General features: G+C 38.8%; 1 protein-coding gene across 4 annotated transcripts; it reads left to right on the top strand.

Annotated features, from left to right (window-relative positions):
- The first annotated feature begins 21 nt into the window (after positions 1-21).
- Positions 22-15046, top strand: Derl2 (derlin 2). Of its 4 annotated transcripts, none has more exons than XM_074047114.1 (7): positions 22-164; positions 1241-1306; positions 3454-3527; positions 4093-4186; positions 5093-5288; positions 5772-5862; positions 11885-15046. In XM_074047114.1, exons 3-7 carry the CDS (start codon positions 3517-3519, stop codon positions 11988-11990), a joined length of 498 nt encoding a protein of 165 aa, XP_073903215.1. In that variant the 5' UTR covers positions 22-164; positions 1241-1306; positions 3454-3516; the 3' UTR covers positions 11991-15046. The 4 variants fall into 4 exon arrangements, with proteins under 4 accessions (XP_073903215.1, XP_020023830.1, XP_020023828.1 ...); XM_020168239.2 differs by lacking the exon at positions 22-164 and adding an exon at positions 272-420; XM_020168240.2 differs by lacking the exon at positions 22-164 and adding an exon at positions 291-420 and having other exon boundaries at positions 1244-1306.
- The last annotated feature ends 1449 nt before the right edge of the window (positions 15047-16495 follow it).

The raw sequence follows: 16495 nt of genomic DNA, 5'->3' as shown, positions 1-16495 counted from the left end.
GTACCTCAACTGGTGACGGAAAGGGGCCAGAAGGGAGGCTAGCTGTGGCCAGCGGGGATTGGCGGAAGGAACCGGTACTTTCTTTCTTCTCCTACAACGTTGTGGGCGGAGGAGGAAGGCTGTGACCCCCTCCCTCCCGCGGAGAAGCAACTCCTGATTGGCGGGTGAGCGCCCCTTAGGGCTGTAGCTATTGGTGGCTGGCCAGTTGTGCGGCGTTGATTGGGCAGCAGCGGATAGGGTACAGGTTGGAGCATTTTGGTCCAGCCCGCCGCCTGGGCATACTGGCGGAAGGGGAAGTTGGGGGGAGGGGCCTGCGGCGGTGGGAAGATGGCGTACCAGAGCCTCCGACTGGAGTACTTGCAGATCCCACCGGTCAGCCGCGCGTATACCACCGCTTGCGTCCTCACCACCGCCGCTGTGGTGAGCAGTTGCAGTGCCATGTTCTCATTTTTCGGGCTGGCTATGGTTGGGTGTTCAGGAAACTAGGGTTTGGGCCTCGGAAACGCACAGGAGGGTCTGGTCCCAGGGGTGGGGGGAGACATCCAGGGCTCATTCAAGGGTCCCGAGTAGTTACAAGAAGAGCTTATCGCGTGACTTGAGAAGGGACTGCTGCTCCGTGAGGGATCAGGTCAATTTCTGAGCTGAAACCCGCACCTGTAGCGGGTCAGGGCTGCGGGAGCCGCCCACCAAGACATGTGTCCGGGAGCGCTAGCTATGGCCAGGTGGTACCTTGGTGCAGTGGGAAGAAGGTCCGCTAAGTTAAGAGATTTGGGTATTGGAGATAAAAGCCTGGAAATTGTGTACAAGGAGTATCTTAAAATAGCAGCATCTGTGAATATAGGAGGCTGACTGGCTGGCTGCACCTAGACCTAATAGTGGCAGGGCCTCCCATCTCGGTTATTTCAGGTGAGTTATGTCGTTTCACCCACCTGTTTCAGGTAGTACCTGCGTGATGGGCAGATTTTTAGCAGTGGATTTTGTCCTGTATTTAAAATACCATCATCTGTCTGCCTTTATGCCATCTTCCAGTATTACAACATAAAACTTCTATATTGCGTTATGTATTGAGGATACAAAGAATGGTACCAATTCTAGAAAATTCCTTGCCAGTCTCTTCCTCAGGCCTAAGAAAAGCTTAAAGTAATTCGGTATAATTGATGGAGAGCTAGAAATTGCTACACTTGTAAATACTGAAATTTTGTTTCTTGATCTGCTTTAAGAAGCTCTTTTTCTATTTCAGCAGTTGGAATTGATCACACCTTTTCAGTTGTACTTCAATCCTGAATTAATTTTTAAACACTTTCAAGTAAGTGGTCAATAGCAACCATGATTAATGTTTTCATTTTTCTTTTAGTAACAACTTCTGCCATGTACTATCTAAAAAGAAATTCAGTGGGGACCTTGAGGTGTGAAGCAGTAATTCTGTAGCCTGGTTGGGCTTTAGAATCATTTAGGATACTTCTAAGAGATTCTTAAGCTCTTCATCATGTACTAAATCAGAATTGCCACAGGTAGAAATTTAAGAATCTGTGTTTTATTTGTAAAGTTCCCTGAACAACAACAACAAAATGTTTGGTTCCCGTTTTGGAGTATTGCTGGTTTAGAGTTAATGTTGTGACTGTACTCCCAGCACTTGGGAAGCTGAGGCAAGAGGATCAAAAGTTTGAGGGTAGCCTTGGTTACACAGGAAAATCTTGTCTTAAAAAGCAAACAGAAAACAACAAAAAGAGTTAATGTTGTGGTTTGAGAGGAAACTGACCAGCTAACTTTCCAGTGAGAGATGCACTGGGCTTATTTTGCCTATTCACCATGTGAATAATCATGTTAATGATCATGGTTTAGTTCATAAACTCAATTCTGATAGTGCTTTTAAATTGATCCATCTTCCAGAGATCAGATCATACTAATACAACTCTAAACGAGCAATATCTAAAGCAATATGCTGATTTATTATAGTGCGAAGTAATGTTTAGCAGTGATGAAAATGCTAAGAAATGTTTTCCTACTCCAGGATGATAATACAGACTATAATCGGAGTGAAGGAGAAACCCAAAAACCACTAATTCTGCCCCTACACATGCTGTTCACTCTGTCTCAAATGTGTTGCATTCACTTTATGCCCACTGAACCTCTGACTTGCCTTTTTAAGATGCAGCTTTTCCTTTGTGTTAGAGCATTTCTCACCGTTACTTATATGCTTGTCTCCTCACTAGGATGACTAAACTTTTGGATGCAATTAGTATGTAGAATTGAATTGTTTCCACTTTAATACTTACCAGTTCTCAAGAATTTAATGGCATATGAAATAGTCCTTTGATATCTTGTCACACAGCCTCTTTTCAGTCCTTATATGGCCTTTGTTGAGAGCTGTAGGTCTGTCTAAGCAGTGCTTCCTGCTGGCTTGCTTAGTTTGACTTTGCCTAGGTTAAATTGTTGATAACACTGTGCATCTGCATTTGGATTTAGGAGTTCTAGATTTGGGATAAAAGTCTCAATATACCAGCTTAACGTCCTTGGGAAAACTATTTTAAAAATTGTCAAGTCTTATTTTCCTTGTCTGTGAAATAGAGATGGTCATACCAGTTTGCTTGTCTGACAGGATTATTAAGATCACATGATCCCAGCACTTAGTGCCTCAGCAGAGGATCAAGAGTTCGGGGCCAACCTAGGCTTCATAATGAGACCCTGCCTCAAAGAAACAAAAAAGATCACATGAGATATTAGATTATGTGAAACATTTAAAAATTTTTGAGGGGTCTACCATTGTGAGTAGTAGTTGATGTCATGAATGGGTTGAATAGGTAAAAGGTATATCAGGGTTTCCTACATGAAACTGAGAACTGGAGGTGTGGTTCAAGTGGTAGAGCACCTCTTTGCAAGTTAAAGACCTGAGTTCAAACCCCAGTTCTACCCCCTATATTTCCCAATTAGATTCTATTAGAGCATTTGTTATTGTAGGAAGTTGCCTGTATTCAGACTACAACTTGAGTATTTCCCTTAGAATTTATCCTTTTCTCTCCATGTTTCTTTCCAACATAGAAACATTTCTTGGCAATTATACATACTAGGTCCCTGAAGATTTTTGTTATCTGTGGACTCTATTAGATAATGATAGTACATACCTGAAAGCACTTTTTTTCTGACTTGCAAATTAACCTAGTATTTTCTTCAAGGTTTTCTGATAATTTACCTAACCCATATGATAATTTCAAATTTTCTGTCCTATTCTTATGAATTTCACAGTCCAAATGATATCTTTGAGTCTTTCAACTAGAAGCAGCACAAAGGTCCAGTGTTAGATTGTGTGTTCCGGGTTTGGGTTCAGAACAGAACACCATCCTGTCTGTCCATGGCCTTTGAAGCGTCATAGTCATAAAATGTCTTTTTGTCTTAATATTTCCTTGTAGTATATTTTACTTAACCCATTTTTCTTTTGATTTTTTTCCTTTACAGATATGGAGGTTAATCACAAATTTCTTATTTTTTGGACCAGTTGGATTCAATTTTTTATTTAACATGATTTTTCTGTATCCTTTATTAAGTGGGTCAGCATCAAAAAGTTAGGTTCATTTAGGAAATACAGTAAATTAAAACTATTAATCCTGTTTTTGATACCATTTTAGCTGGGACTTCTGGGTCAGAGGAATGTAGAGAAATGGGTAGGATGAAAATTCTTTGAAGGTGTTTGTAGCATACTGTTTACGTGGAAAGTTCTAAGTATAAAAAGATTGCTGCTGCTGTTTACAAATCTGATGAAGGGAGGAGAGATGTGATTTAAGTGAGCATGGGAAAGACAATACCACAAATTTCAGAAGGTTTAAAAGTAATTGGAAATGTGTTTATGCAGCATCTGGATTAGTTCCCTAGCTTAGAACAATCTTTGTAAAATAGGGTGCTAGTCTTGTCCTTGCCTAAAATGCCTGGTTTGAGAAAAAAAAAAAAAGAGTAATCACATTACCACACAAACAATGTTATAGAAATGAAGGCTTGACTGCTCACAGATAATGTGCAGTCCAGGAATACTTAAATGGTACCTTAGATTTTACTTTCTTCATGTTTTGTGCTTCACATTTTCTTAACTTGGAATTTAAGATATCGTTACTGTCGAATGCTAGAAGAAGGCTCTTTCCGAGGTCGGACAGCAGACTTTGTATTTATGTTCCTTTTTGGTGGCTTCTTAATGACTGTATCCTTCAACAAATAGAGTATAGGAAAATGTTAATGAGCAGCCTGTCTCATCCTAAATCTTTTCATCTGTCTCCCATGATTCATTAGAATTCTGCACAGATTAGCTCCCCAGATTTTAGCTTCAGGCATTACCATTTATTTTACAGAACAGCTCCTATGACAGGTCTCCAAGTCTAGAGGTCGGGCAGGATGCTTTTCTACTGTGAGCCAGGCAGAGGAACTTTTAACCAAGGTGGGTTACTTTGAAGTGTCTCAGTTGTATCATTGTTGATGGGTATTTTTCTTTTTCTTAGTGCTGAGGATTGAGCCTAGAGCCTTGTGCATGCTAGGCAAATGCTCTACCACTGAGCTAAATCACCAGTCTTTCACTTTTAAATTAAATTGGTGAGATGTGTATTTAGTCACTACCAAAATCGATACAATATTTTTAAAAAGAAAAGAATTTTGGTCTGTGTAACAGACTTGCATGTGGTCCTGTCTAACGAGATGGTTTTGTTCCAGCCAGCATTGTTCACTTGGAAGTGGTGAGTGAAATTTCTATAATTATTGACCAAGGAATTAACTTTTTTTTTTTTTGTGGTGGTACTGGGGTTTGAACTCAGACTTGCTAGGCAGGTGCTCTTGCTTCTTGAGCCACTCCACCAGCCCAGCATTTTTCAAAGAGGCAAGAACTTCATGTAAGCAGAATATTAGTTTGTGTAGCTATAATCCAGATGAATAAGGCCAAGCCAGTTTTGCCTAATTGCTCTTGGTAATTATTTTCAGGCTTTTCTCCTGTTATAAAAATGTAACTACTTGATTTTTCTAATTCAAACTTTTGTTAGAATGCAGTCTTTAGTTCTCTTGCTCAGTCTTACTTAATTACACTTTCATGTTAATATTTTCCTTAATGCCATGTGCTTAGCTTTTTGGCTTGTTTGTTAGCCTAGTTTTCTTGGGCCAGGCCTTTACAATAATGCTGGTCTATGTGTGGAGCCGAAGAAACCCATATGTCCGCATGAACTTCTTTGGCCTTCTCAACTTCCAGGCCCCCTTTCTGCCCTGGGTGCTCATGGGGTTTTCCTTGTTGTTGGGGAACTCAATCATTGTGGACCTCTTGGGTAAGAGTCTTACTACTACTTTTTCTGCTCTTTACCTGTACATTTATTTTGTCATTATTTTTCATGTTTATTCTGTCTGGCCTTCATGTATAGCTATTGTAAGATTATTTATAGTTATATAAAAAGGCTAGTTTTTTTTGGGTTTTTTTTTTTTTTCATTTTTCTTTTATTATTCATATGTGCATACAAAGCTTGGTTCATTTCTCCCCCCTGCCCCCACCCCCACCCTTACCACCCACTCCGCCCCCTCCCCTCCCCCCCAATACCCAGCAGAAACTATTTTGCCCAAAAGACTAGTTTTTAATAATTATTTTTAATGTTTAAATATTTTAAATTTAAGATGTTAATACGTAAATATGTTAAAAATGCAAATATAAAAACATTTTAATAATTAAATTGTTACCCAAAATATAAGTGATATATTGGAAGGTCCACCTGTAATCAAATATTAATCCTCTCCCTTATTCTTCATTACTACTCTAGGTATTGCAGTTGGACACATATATTTTTTCTTGGAAGATGTATTTCCCAATCAGCCTGGTGGAATAAGAATTCTGAAAACACCATCTATTTTGTGAGTATTTACCCCCATATTTTGTGTTCCTTCAGACAGCCAGGATAGGACAAATGACCTGGGTTTTCTTGGGGCTCCCATAGCTTTTGGTACATGTAGTTCAGATCAGTAAACATTTGCAGATTGAGCAATCTGGCTGCAGTTGGGGAGTACTTGGATTGGGTAGGAATAGGCAGTGCCAGGGTTATGACAAGAGAGTGAGGTTAATAGGCTCTGTATTCTGGGGTGACTTGATAATTATCATCCCAGGTGGACACTAGAACTTCCTGTCCTATGGAAGAACCTGCTGGTTTTATGAAAGCTGCTATACAAGTTTAGAGAGGTGAGATAGCAAAATGGGTAACACTGATGAGAGGAAGTTTCTGTTAGTGGGATTCTGACCAGCAAAGCAGATGGTAGAGATAAGCAGTGAAGTAGAATAGAAATGGCTTTGGACCAGAAACCAGGTATGGCTCTTGCACTAACAGTATGAAGTAGTTGGACATGATGGCACATGCCTGCATTCCCAGTTGTTTGAGAGGCTGAGGTGGAAGGATTGAAAGTTTTAAGGCCAGACTGGCAACATACCAAAACTTCATCTCTTTTTTTTTTTTTTTTTGGTGATGGTACTGGGTTTTGAACTCAAGGGTTTGCACTTGCAAGGCAGGAGCTCTACCACTTGAGTCATTCCTCCAGCCTTCAAGACACATCTCAAAAATTTTTTTTAATTTAAAAAAAGAAAGTAAAATAATCCATAATGTCACCACTTAGAAGTAGCATCGGCTACCTTTGTTAACTTTCTGATGAGTATTCTTCTGTCTTTTACTATCTGTATACTCTTTTTTTGGTGGTATTGGGAGCCTTAACTTGCTAGGCAATCTGGCACTTGAGCCACACTCCTAGCACTTTTTGCTTTCATTATTTTTGAGATAGGGTCTCATGTCTTTTTGCCTGGGCAGACATGGACCATAATCCTCCTACCTATGCTTCGTGTATACCTGTTGGTAACAGTGTAAGTCACCACACCTAGCTTTTTTTGTTGAGGTGGTGGTCTCCCTAACTTTTTGCCCAGGTTGGCCTTGAACTATAATCCTTCTGATCTCCATCTCCTGGTAGCTGGAATTACAGGTGTGAGCCACCACATCTATCCTAAACTGCAGTTTTATATATTTATGTATTTTGTGGTGCTGGTGTTTGAACTCAGGGCCTCCACCTTGCGTCACTCCACCAGCCCTTTTCAGTGTTGAGTGTTTTTGAGATAGGGTCACACGAACTATTTGCCCAGGCTGTCTTCAAACTTCGATCCTCCTTGTCTCTGCTTACTGAGTAGCTAGGATTACAGGCATGAACCATCAATGTCCAGTTAAACTGTGTAATTTCTTAAAATGCTATTTCATAACCTTTTAAACTTACTATGTTCTGGTCACTTTTTCATTATAAATGTCCTACAGCATTGTAACAGCTACATGATTGTCTATAATACAGATATATCATAATTTTAATAATCTCTTATTGATAGCATTAGTTCTTGGAGTTAGTTCTTACTCTTCCCTGGGGCTGGCTTCAAACTGTGATCTTCCTCATCTCTGCCTCCTTATTATAGGCATAAGCCACCGGCACCCGGCTCAGGTTTTACATTTTTACCAACAGTCTGTTTGTATGTATTTCCCCATATTCTTGTCAAACACCCTTATTTACCTTTCCCCCTTGGATAAGATGGTGTTTTGTCTTTTTTTTTTTTTTTTTTTTTTATGATTTCTAAAAAAACTTGTAATAATTTCAGACTTACAGAAAAGTAAGCTGTATTTGAAAGTAAATAGCTAATCTACTGTCCTGTCACCTCCTTTAATTTATATTTTCTATAAACAAGAATATTCTCCATAGACAAAACCGGCAATAAACATTAAACCTCAGAACCAGTACCAGTTTGGGCAGTTTGTCCTATTAGTACTCTAAAGAACATTATATAATACATGATTTTGCTATAAATAGAAAAGAATCCAGTTCAGATTCAGGTATTCTCTTTAGTTGTCATGTCTCTTTAGTTTCTCTCTGACTTTCATGACATGGACACTTTTGAAGATTATGGGCCCATTTTGTAGAATGTCTCTGAGTTTAAGTTTGTGTAATGTTCTCTAACACATTTAGATGCAGGAATATCAGAAGTGACACTGTGTCCTTCTGACTGCAACTTTGTTATTTGTCAAAGTGGTGATAATCATTTTGATTGCTTAAGATGTCTGCCAGTCTTCTCTACTGTGAAGTTAGTCTTTTTCCTTTTGTAGTTAAGCATTTTGTGGGAAGGTGCTTTGAGACTGCATATATCCCTTATTAAATGTCATTTCATTTCTTCAGACCTACATGGATCTATGGCTTCTTGTTTTATTCATGGATTAAAATCCCTTATTATTTATGTTGATACTTACATCACTCTGGATTTGGCCAATGGGAACCTCTTTTAAGTCCTTCCAAAATGTCCCCATAATTATCAGCATCATTATTGCTATTATTTATTTAATTTATTACTTTCTTTTTTTTTTATTTTATTATTCATATGTGCATACAAGGCTTGGGTCATTTCTCCCCCCTGCCCCCACCCCCTCCCTTACCACCCACTCCGCCCCCTCCCTCTCCCCTCCACCCGCTCAATACCTGGCAGAAACTATTTTGCCCTTATCTCTAATTTTGTTGTAGAGAGAGTATAAGCAATAATAGGAAGGAACAAGGGTTTTTGCTGGTTGAGATAAGGATAGCTATACAGGGAGTTGACTCACATTAATTTCCTGTGCGTGTGTGTTACCTTCTAGGTTAATTCTTTTTGCTCTAACCTTTTCTCTAGTTCCAACAAGATATCCCAGGCTGTTCTTGACCTAGACCTGGAGTCAGCTGTTTCCTTCAGGGAACCTTGGTTCCTTCTAGGTGGTAAATGGTATTAAGCAGCTACAATTTGGGTGCTAGATGTGCTCATTGCTATTGGAGTGTTGCTGGTCCCAGATCATCTCAGTGGACAGAGCAATGAAATTACATGTATGTTTAGGGATGTATATACATCTATATTTTTAGCTCTAAATATTTATACTGATATTCCCAGTTCTAATACAACCCCAAATGGTTCATTCTAGTTTTATCCTTTCTATGTTTTTCTCCCATGTTTTATTATGAAAATTTCCACTTAGAAAAATCAGAAAAAAAGTACAGTCATTTACCCACCACATAGATTGTGCAACTAATATTTAACTGTTTTTGCACCTGCTTTTCAATCCAGTATTCTTATTTTCCTGAATGCTTTAGGAAGTTTATCATTCACTAAGTTCAGTATTTAATTAGAAAGACCAATATACACAATGAGTGTTCATAAATGCAAACACTAGTGAACCCAAACTATCAAAACTTAAGTAAGTTACCATCTCCAAAAAGTTCCTCTTATGTCCCTTCCCTATCAATCTTTGCCCCATGCCTTAAGAAACAATTGGTATTCCGATTTTCCTTCTCTATCGATGAGTTTTACATGTTCTGCAACTTCATTAGCAGACTCCTAGTATGTATGTACTCTTGTATAAGTTTTCTTTCACTCAGCTTAATGTTTTTGAAATGTATCTATGTTGTGTATGTCAGTAACTTTATTGCACAGTAGTAGTCCATCCTGTGAATAAACCACCCCTTTCCCACGTATTCTCACTAACGATGAGAAATGTGATTCCTATAATCATTAATATAGTATGTAATTACCTCCTGCATAACCATTCTCTCATCATTGTCTTCCCCCTCCACCATGAAGATGCTTTCTTTATCTCATTGGTCCATAGATTTCCCAGACCTCGCTGCATTATTGTGGGAATACCCGCTTCACCCTACTCAGGCTGACATCATATTAGGCTATCTCCATTTGTGCAGAACTCTGTTGCGTTCTTGACCCCTTCTGTCAGCCTGTTTCCCCTAGCCCTATCCTGCTGTGGTTCACTGTGGCTCCACTCCCCTGCAGAGACACCTCCATTGTTGAGATTCACCTGATATTTGAGTGACAGACGGGATCTCAGTTTTTAATTTGATTATTGTGAGGGCAAACATTTTCATGTTTATTGACTATTGGATTTCCTTTTTGAATTGCCTGTGTAGCCCTTTGCCTATTTTCCTGTTGGTGTGCTTGTTTATGTTGTTAATTTATAAGAATTGAAGCTCCTTTTGAAATGCAAATACTTTTTCCCACTTCAGTATAAAATAGAAGTTTTCAGGTATGTTTGTAATTTTATTAACAGGAGACAAGTACAATAAAAGTATGAGTGCTAATAGATGCTACTGCTTTAATGGTACTTCACTGAGATTTTGAATCAATACATAATGGTATTTTAAAGTCTTGGACATTTACTATCTCTTCTTTTGCTCTGAAGTAATTTTTATTTGGAACCTTGTTATATTTTTTAAAAATTTAATCATGATATTTAATACAAATTTGCCTTTTTAGCCATTTTAAAATGTACAGTTCAGGACTGGGTGTGGTGTACTGGACTATAGTCCCAGCTACTCTAGAGGTAGAGATTGGGAGGGTTGTAGGTTGAAGTCAGTTTGTGCAAAATTGGGAAGATCCCCATCTCAACAAATAAGCTGAGCATGATAGTATGTGCCTATTATCCCAGTTATGCCAGAAGCATAGGTAGGAGGATCATTGTCTGAGTGTCTGAGGCCAGCACAGGCAAAAATGGGAGACCCTATCCAAACAATAAAGCAAAAGAGGGCTGGGGGCATGGCTCAAGTGGTAGAGCACCCACCTACCTAGGAGTATGAGGCCCTGAGTTCACACAAAAGTGCAGTGGTGTTGAGTATACTCATAGTGCTATGTTACCATTACTACCATCTGTAGGACTTCTTCATCTTCAAACCTGAAAGTCTGCCCTGTTACTCAACAGCCATCATTCTATTCCTGACTATGAGTTTGAATGCTCTAGGTACCCCATATAAGTAGAATCATATAGTATTTGTGACTGGCTGATTTCACAGCATAATGCTGTCAAGGTTCATCCACATTCTTTCTACAGCAGGGATTGAACTAGGGGCCTCGCATGCCCTCTAGCACTATGCTGTACTCCCAGCCAGTTCCTCCCTTTTTAAGGCTGGTACTCCATTTTACGTGTGTGTGTGTGTGTGTGTGTGTGTGTGTGTGTGTGTGTGTGAATTTTGTTTATTCATTTATCTGTTGATGGCCAGTTGGGTAATACCTTTGTTCTGGGGAGACGTTCATGATAAATGAAAGGTTACAAAACAGAAGAAATGTGACCTTTTGTAAAATTAACAATTATTTAGTTATTCTATAATAATTAAAACATTTGCAGTAGTTAGCTGGTGTTTTTAGGATATTTTAAACAACTCTATTTCCATTTTTCTCTACAATGAACATACATTGTTTTTGTAGCAAAAATCAGTAAAGGAGGTAGTGGATTAGGATGTAGTTCAGTGGTAGACACTTGCTTAGCATGCACGAGGTCCTGGGTTCCATCTTTAATATTGGAGTTAGAGGGAGCAGAGAAAACTGGGTGTCATGGTTTATGCCTATCACCTCCACTATTTAGGAGCAGGGATTAGAGGATTGCAGTTGGAAGCCAGCCCCGGCAAAAAGTTGGTGAGACCCCCCCCCCATCTCATTCAATAAGCTGGGCATGGTGGAACACACTTGTGGTTGTGGAAAGTATAGATAGGAGAATTGCAGTCCAAGGTCTACCCTAGGCAAAGAAATGTGAGACCCTATTTAACAAATGATGAAGTGAAGAGGTAGACGTTTGGTTTAAGTAGTAGAGTGCTTGCCTAGCGCAAGTGCGAGGCCTGAGTTCAAACTCAAAAGGAAAAGAAAAGAAAAATTAGTAAAGGAGGTAAAAGTTAACGTGAATGTTAAGTAATTATGGACATCTTTAAAGTATGATAACTGTTTCATTGGCAAGCAGAGGTAATGCCTGTCAACCAATGGAAACTCTTTCAGAATGAACTGGACTTACAGTGCTTTGGACCTAAAAAAGACTCTGTGAATAAATTATATTGGTCATCTGTCTTTTAGGAGGACTATTTTTGATACACCAGATGACGATCCAAATTACAACCCACTACCTGAAGAGAGGCCAGGAGGCTTCGCCTGGGGTGAGGGCCAGCGCCTTGGAGGTTAAACCAGCCGTGCCATTAACGAGACCCAGCTGGGAAGGACTCGGTGAAATACTCATTGGGATTCTTTTATCCTTTGTTGAAAAAGTGTGGACACTTGTCAGCTTGACAGATTTTAACTCCAGAAGCACTTTACAAAATGGTACACTGACTAATCCAGAAGACATTTCCAGCAGCTTGGCCAGTGGTTCCTTACTGTACTGGTACTGAAAGTGTAATCTCTCGGAGCCCAAAAACTGGAGAGCAGATATCCTGCCACCTCTACCACGTACCTGAATTCTAGGGAAAGGCAGGGCTTTTTCTTCCTCTTTGATAGACGAGACCATGGTGTAAATGGAAGTTTCAGAGAGGACAAAATAAAACTTAATTCCATCTCTCTCTCACTATACTAAAGCTTTTGTGTGATCTTTTAAATTATGATAATATATTCTAGCTTTCCTGCGAAGGTCTGAGCCAGGGCAGTTTACATGCCTGCTCTTCCTGTGTCTTCACAGCTTTCAACTGGATTTCATTTCAGGATTGGAAATATGTGGCTGTTATACTATGGCTATGTACGTCTTACTGATTCAGAGTGCTAGTCTCAATAGAAGATTGATTTTGTCATTCAGACAGTTTGTTCTCCATCTGGAAATTGCAAAACTTCCAAGTTGCTAGACAACAAGGGAAAAAGAGAAGGGAGGGTGGTTCTTGTAGCAGCAGGAATTCAGTAGAGAAGTCAGCTGTAACCAAAAGGCTAATGTGGTATCTTATTTATTCTGCCTGCATTTCTCCATTAAGAAATACCCAGTGAAAGACTGGTAATGGTCTCATTTTTGGAAAACTACAGGAAGATGAATTGGTAGTAGTTGGGCATATGTTCCTCCTCGATCTTTGACTGCTTAACATTTATCATTTGCTTCATGAAAAGCTGAAAATCTTTTCAGTGCCAAGTACCTGGTTTACCTTCCCAATCAGGTAGAAATTAAACGGTTTACAGATGTTGGCACTAATGCCTGTGGTTCAATCAGTGCTCATCTAAAATACTGTCTTCTGTGTGTCTCAGCAGTTTTACATTCACACTGCTTAATTGGAAGACAGAAGAGTTAAAAAATGCAACCCGAGTAAGAGATGACCACAAATGTTTTATAAATAGCTCATAGGCATAAGACCTTTTCCCAAATGGATTGTATTTAGTCATTCTGTCTTGGGTAAGAGTAGCTTTCCAGAGAGATTTTCCTCAAAGTTTGACATAGGCTTAGATTAGCCATAATAAATATCCTAAGTGCGGATTTTCAGGTTGTTTTTGAAGTGAAAAGTACTTTAGTGTCTTTCTAAATGGAATATACATAAGTCATGGAGTTTAGCATATGTGTTTTACATGTTGCTGGTAAGTAATTTTGAGTATGATGATTGTTGGAATTGTTTTGGAACTTGGATCAATGGAACTTTTTTTTTGTCTCCTACATGGTTTAAAAAATCTTTTTAAAGTTTGAATGCCAGTATTGGATTGTATAATCCTTATGGGATTTTTACATTTGATCGTATCTTGGTTTTTGTTCAAGAAAGTTTTATTGGTGAATTTAGGTTTTTTTTTTTTTTTTGTAGTTGTCTGCTTTTTGAGCCCTAGTTTTATTTTCCCTGAGATCATTTTAGGTTAGTCAGTCAATGGGACTTAGGTGGTAAAATTTTAACCCTAAAATTTATTCATTGAAGGTTCATTTTGGTAGGGAATAGGTGTATAAACAACTGGGTAAAACAGGAAACACATTTTGAATGTATAGCCTAGAGGCAGTCAATTATAGGTTCCTCTGATTTTGTAAGATGTAAATTCCTAGTGGCAAGATGCTGTGCTTCTACACTGTGGTACTACACTGTGTCCTGGGCAGTGGTGATTTCATCACTGACCTTACCGGTTTGGCCAATTCCACAACCACATCCCTAACCATGTGTTGCTTGACAGAATCGCTATGCTTACCTGGACATGAGGGAAAGTCCTTACTTCTTCCCCAACTTACCTCTTGATCTTAATTCTTCCAGAACATACTTTTTTTTTTTTTTTCATAATGCAAGTCAACTGAGAAGTGAGGTTTGATAATAAGGAATTTTGTGGCCAATTAATTAAGCTTACATACATCTAATTTGAGAGATTCTTGGATTTACTAGTTATACTGAAAAGCACACCTGAGGCATAGATTTTTTTTGTTACAGAAATACAGCATATGTTCATTTAAAAATAAATGGACATGCAAATTGCGTCTCCCTGGGAGATACACTTTATACACGTTTTGGTGTGTTTTTCACTATGGATTTCTATTTGTTTCTGTCTTCTACTAGTTTTTATTCGATGTCACACTTCTTTAGTATCTTTCCTACTGGTTGTGTAGTCCCTTGAGGCAAAGCACCTACATCCTGGATCTTGGAAATGAAACCCTTAATCTGTCTCTGGGGTCCTCCGGAAATTAGGAAATATTGGAGCTATAGCCATGTTTCTTAACAGGCTTCCTAGAATTGTCATGTCTCCTGTCAGTGTTTTAATGTTGTGACTTTGACAGGTGAGTTCCATCTGTGTTGTTAGCCAAGATCCTGCCGTTATTTTCAGTGCTCTTCAGGATGCCCTTAAGCTACTTACATATTTTATGAGTTTGCATTAAATCTGTTGAACCTTGTGTGGTCTAGTCACTTCTGCACAGAACTCCAGTCACTGTTTAGTAACCCTCTACCAAATGCATAGTTTTTGTCTTCCTCTGAACTTTATATCCACTTCTACCTAATGGACCTCAATTTAAGTCTCTTCAAGGACTGTCTTTGTTCCTGACACCTCAAGAACTTTTGTTTCTAAGGCTTATTTCATTGTCTTTCAAATCCCTATGAAGCTTCAAATCTGTACCACATAACTCTCATAGCACAGTATATATTGTGTTACATTGTTCTAACTGCTACATGTATATTAGTCTTGTCTCCTTCATGAGAATGTAAGCTCCTTAAGGGCAGGGACCATGTCTTAATCTTTGTATCCACCACAGTGCCTAGCACAGTGCTTGGCACATGGATGCTGAATAAATACTTTGTTTATTGATCAGTAGACTATTATCTGGTATTTTTAATTATAAAGAGATTTAACTTGTATGCATGCAAACTCGTGCCTAGTTGCTGAGCCTTATGATTGTGTCTGGAAGGATGATGAAGCAAATGTGAACATGATCAAGGACAATGGTTTCGTGATCAGACAAGCCAAGGTGACCACCAGGTGGTATGGTCAGGATCATACCACGTAGTTAAGTTCACAGACCATTCCAGACAAGAATGTGTTTGACATGTTGTCTTTTGGAGGAAGAGCCAGGATATTCTTTGACACTAGTGTCAACATCTATATGTGGAAGTCTTGAACCACAGGAAACTTTACTTCTAGAGAACAGAGAGTATCACACTACTAACTGGGGAAATGTGGACACCATGGCTTGTGCTTATATAGGATTTAACTTTTCAGCTCTGGTCTTAGCTTTGAGGCTAGTGTAGCTGAGCCTTTAAGCCAGAGACTACAGATGAGTTGCTTATAGATGTGCTGTTTTGCCTGTACCACCTTTAAAACAATCGAGTAAATATTTAAAATGCCATACTTTTTTTTTTCTTTTCCTGAAGAAATTGGGAGAAAAATCAGCAACAGGACAGCCATTGCCTAGAAGTGGTTAGTGGCTGCTTGTAGAGACGGCATGTGCCCTATCAAGAGATGATTTCATCCACTTATCTGGATTCTTGGAATTGGCTTGGAACATATGACTTCCATATTAGGTTACTTTGGAAAGCACACTAAGAAATAGATTGGGGTCTATCATTTACTTACTCAAGGTCCATAATTTGGGTTAACATTTATTTTTCTTTAGTTTGGGATTGCCTTGCTAAGTAACAGCAAAAGTTTGTCAATTTATTCTTAAGCACATAACTGTTGCTGCTTCAACTATAACTCATGGTCATTACACTGTCAGCAACTATAGAAAATTATCTCTAACCTGGAGGCGAGGGAGAGGATTTTTAACAAGTTCATACACTAAGTTAATGGAAATGAACTTCAGAAAGTGTCCTTCACCTAGGTTGAAGCTTATAGTTTATTCTTTGGATGTCAGATTTTATGCAGAACAATTGCTAGTTTTCTGGGGTGAATTAGGGTTTTACTTAAGGCGGGAAAGGAGGAACTATACCCTGTTTTCCCTGCTGAAGTTCTGAATCTTCATTGATTAGAATGTATAATGATGGGGCTGGAGAGCTGTGTAAATAATTTGAGAATCTGGTAGAAATGACTGGGAGAAAAAAGTGTTAAAGACAATTTTAGTTCCATTCACTGTCCTTGGTTGGATTACCAAGAGTACACCATGTCCATTGGCATGGTCACTTTGTGAGAAGGAAGGATTGTCAGAGTCAGATGTAACAGTGCTCTTTTCAAAATTTAAGATTTCCTACACCTGAGTAACTTTAATCTTATCTTACTTTCTTCATTTGTAAACTGGGGACTATATCAGTATCTACTATATACGTC

The sequence above is a fragment of the Castor canadensis genome, chromosome 11 (genome assembly GCF_047511655.1).
Source record: "Castor canadensis chromosome 11, mCasCan1.hap1v2, whole genome shotgun sequence".
Taxonomy (NCBI): domain Eukaryota; kingdom Metazoa; phylum Chordata; class Mammalia; order Rodentia; family Castoridae; genus Castor; species Castor canadensis.
This window is presented reverse-complemented; position numbering and strand designations above follow the sequence as displayed.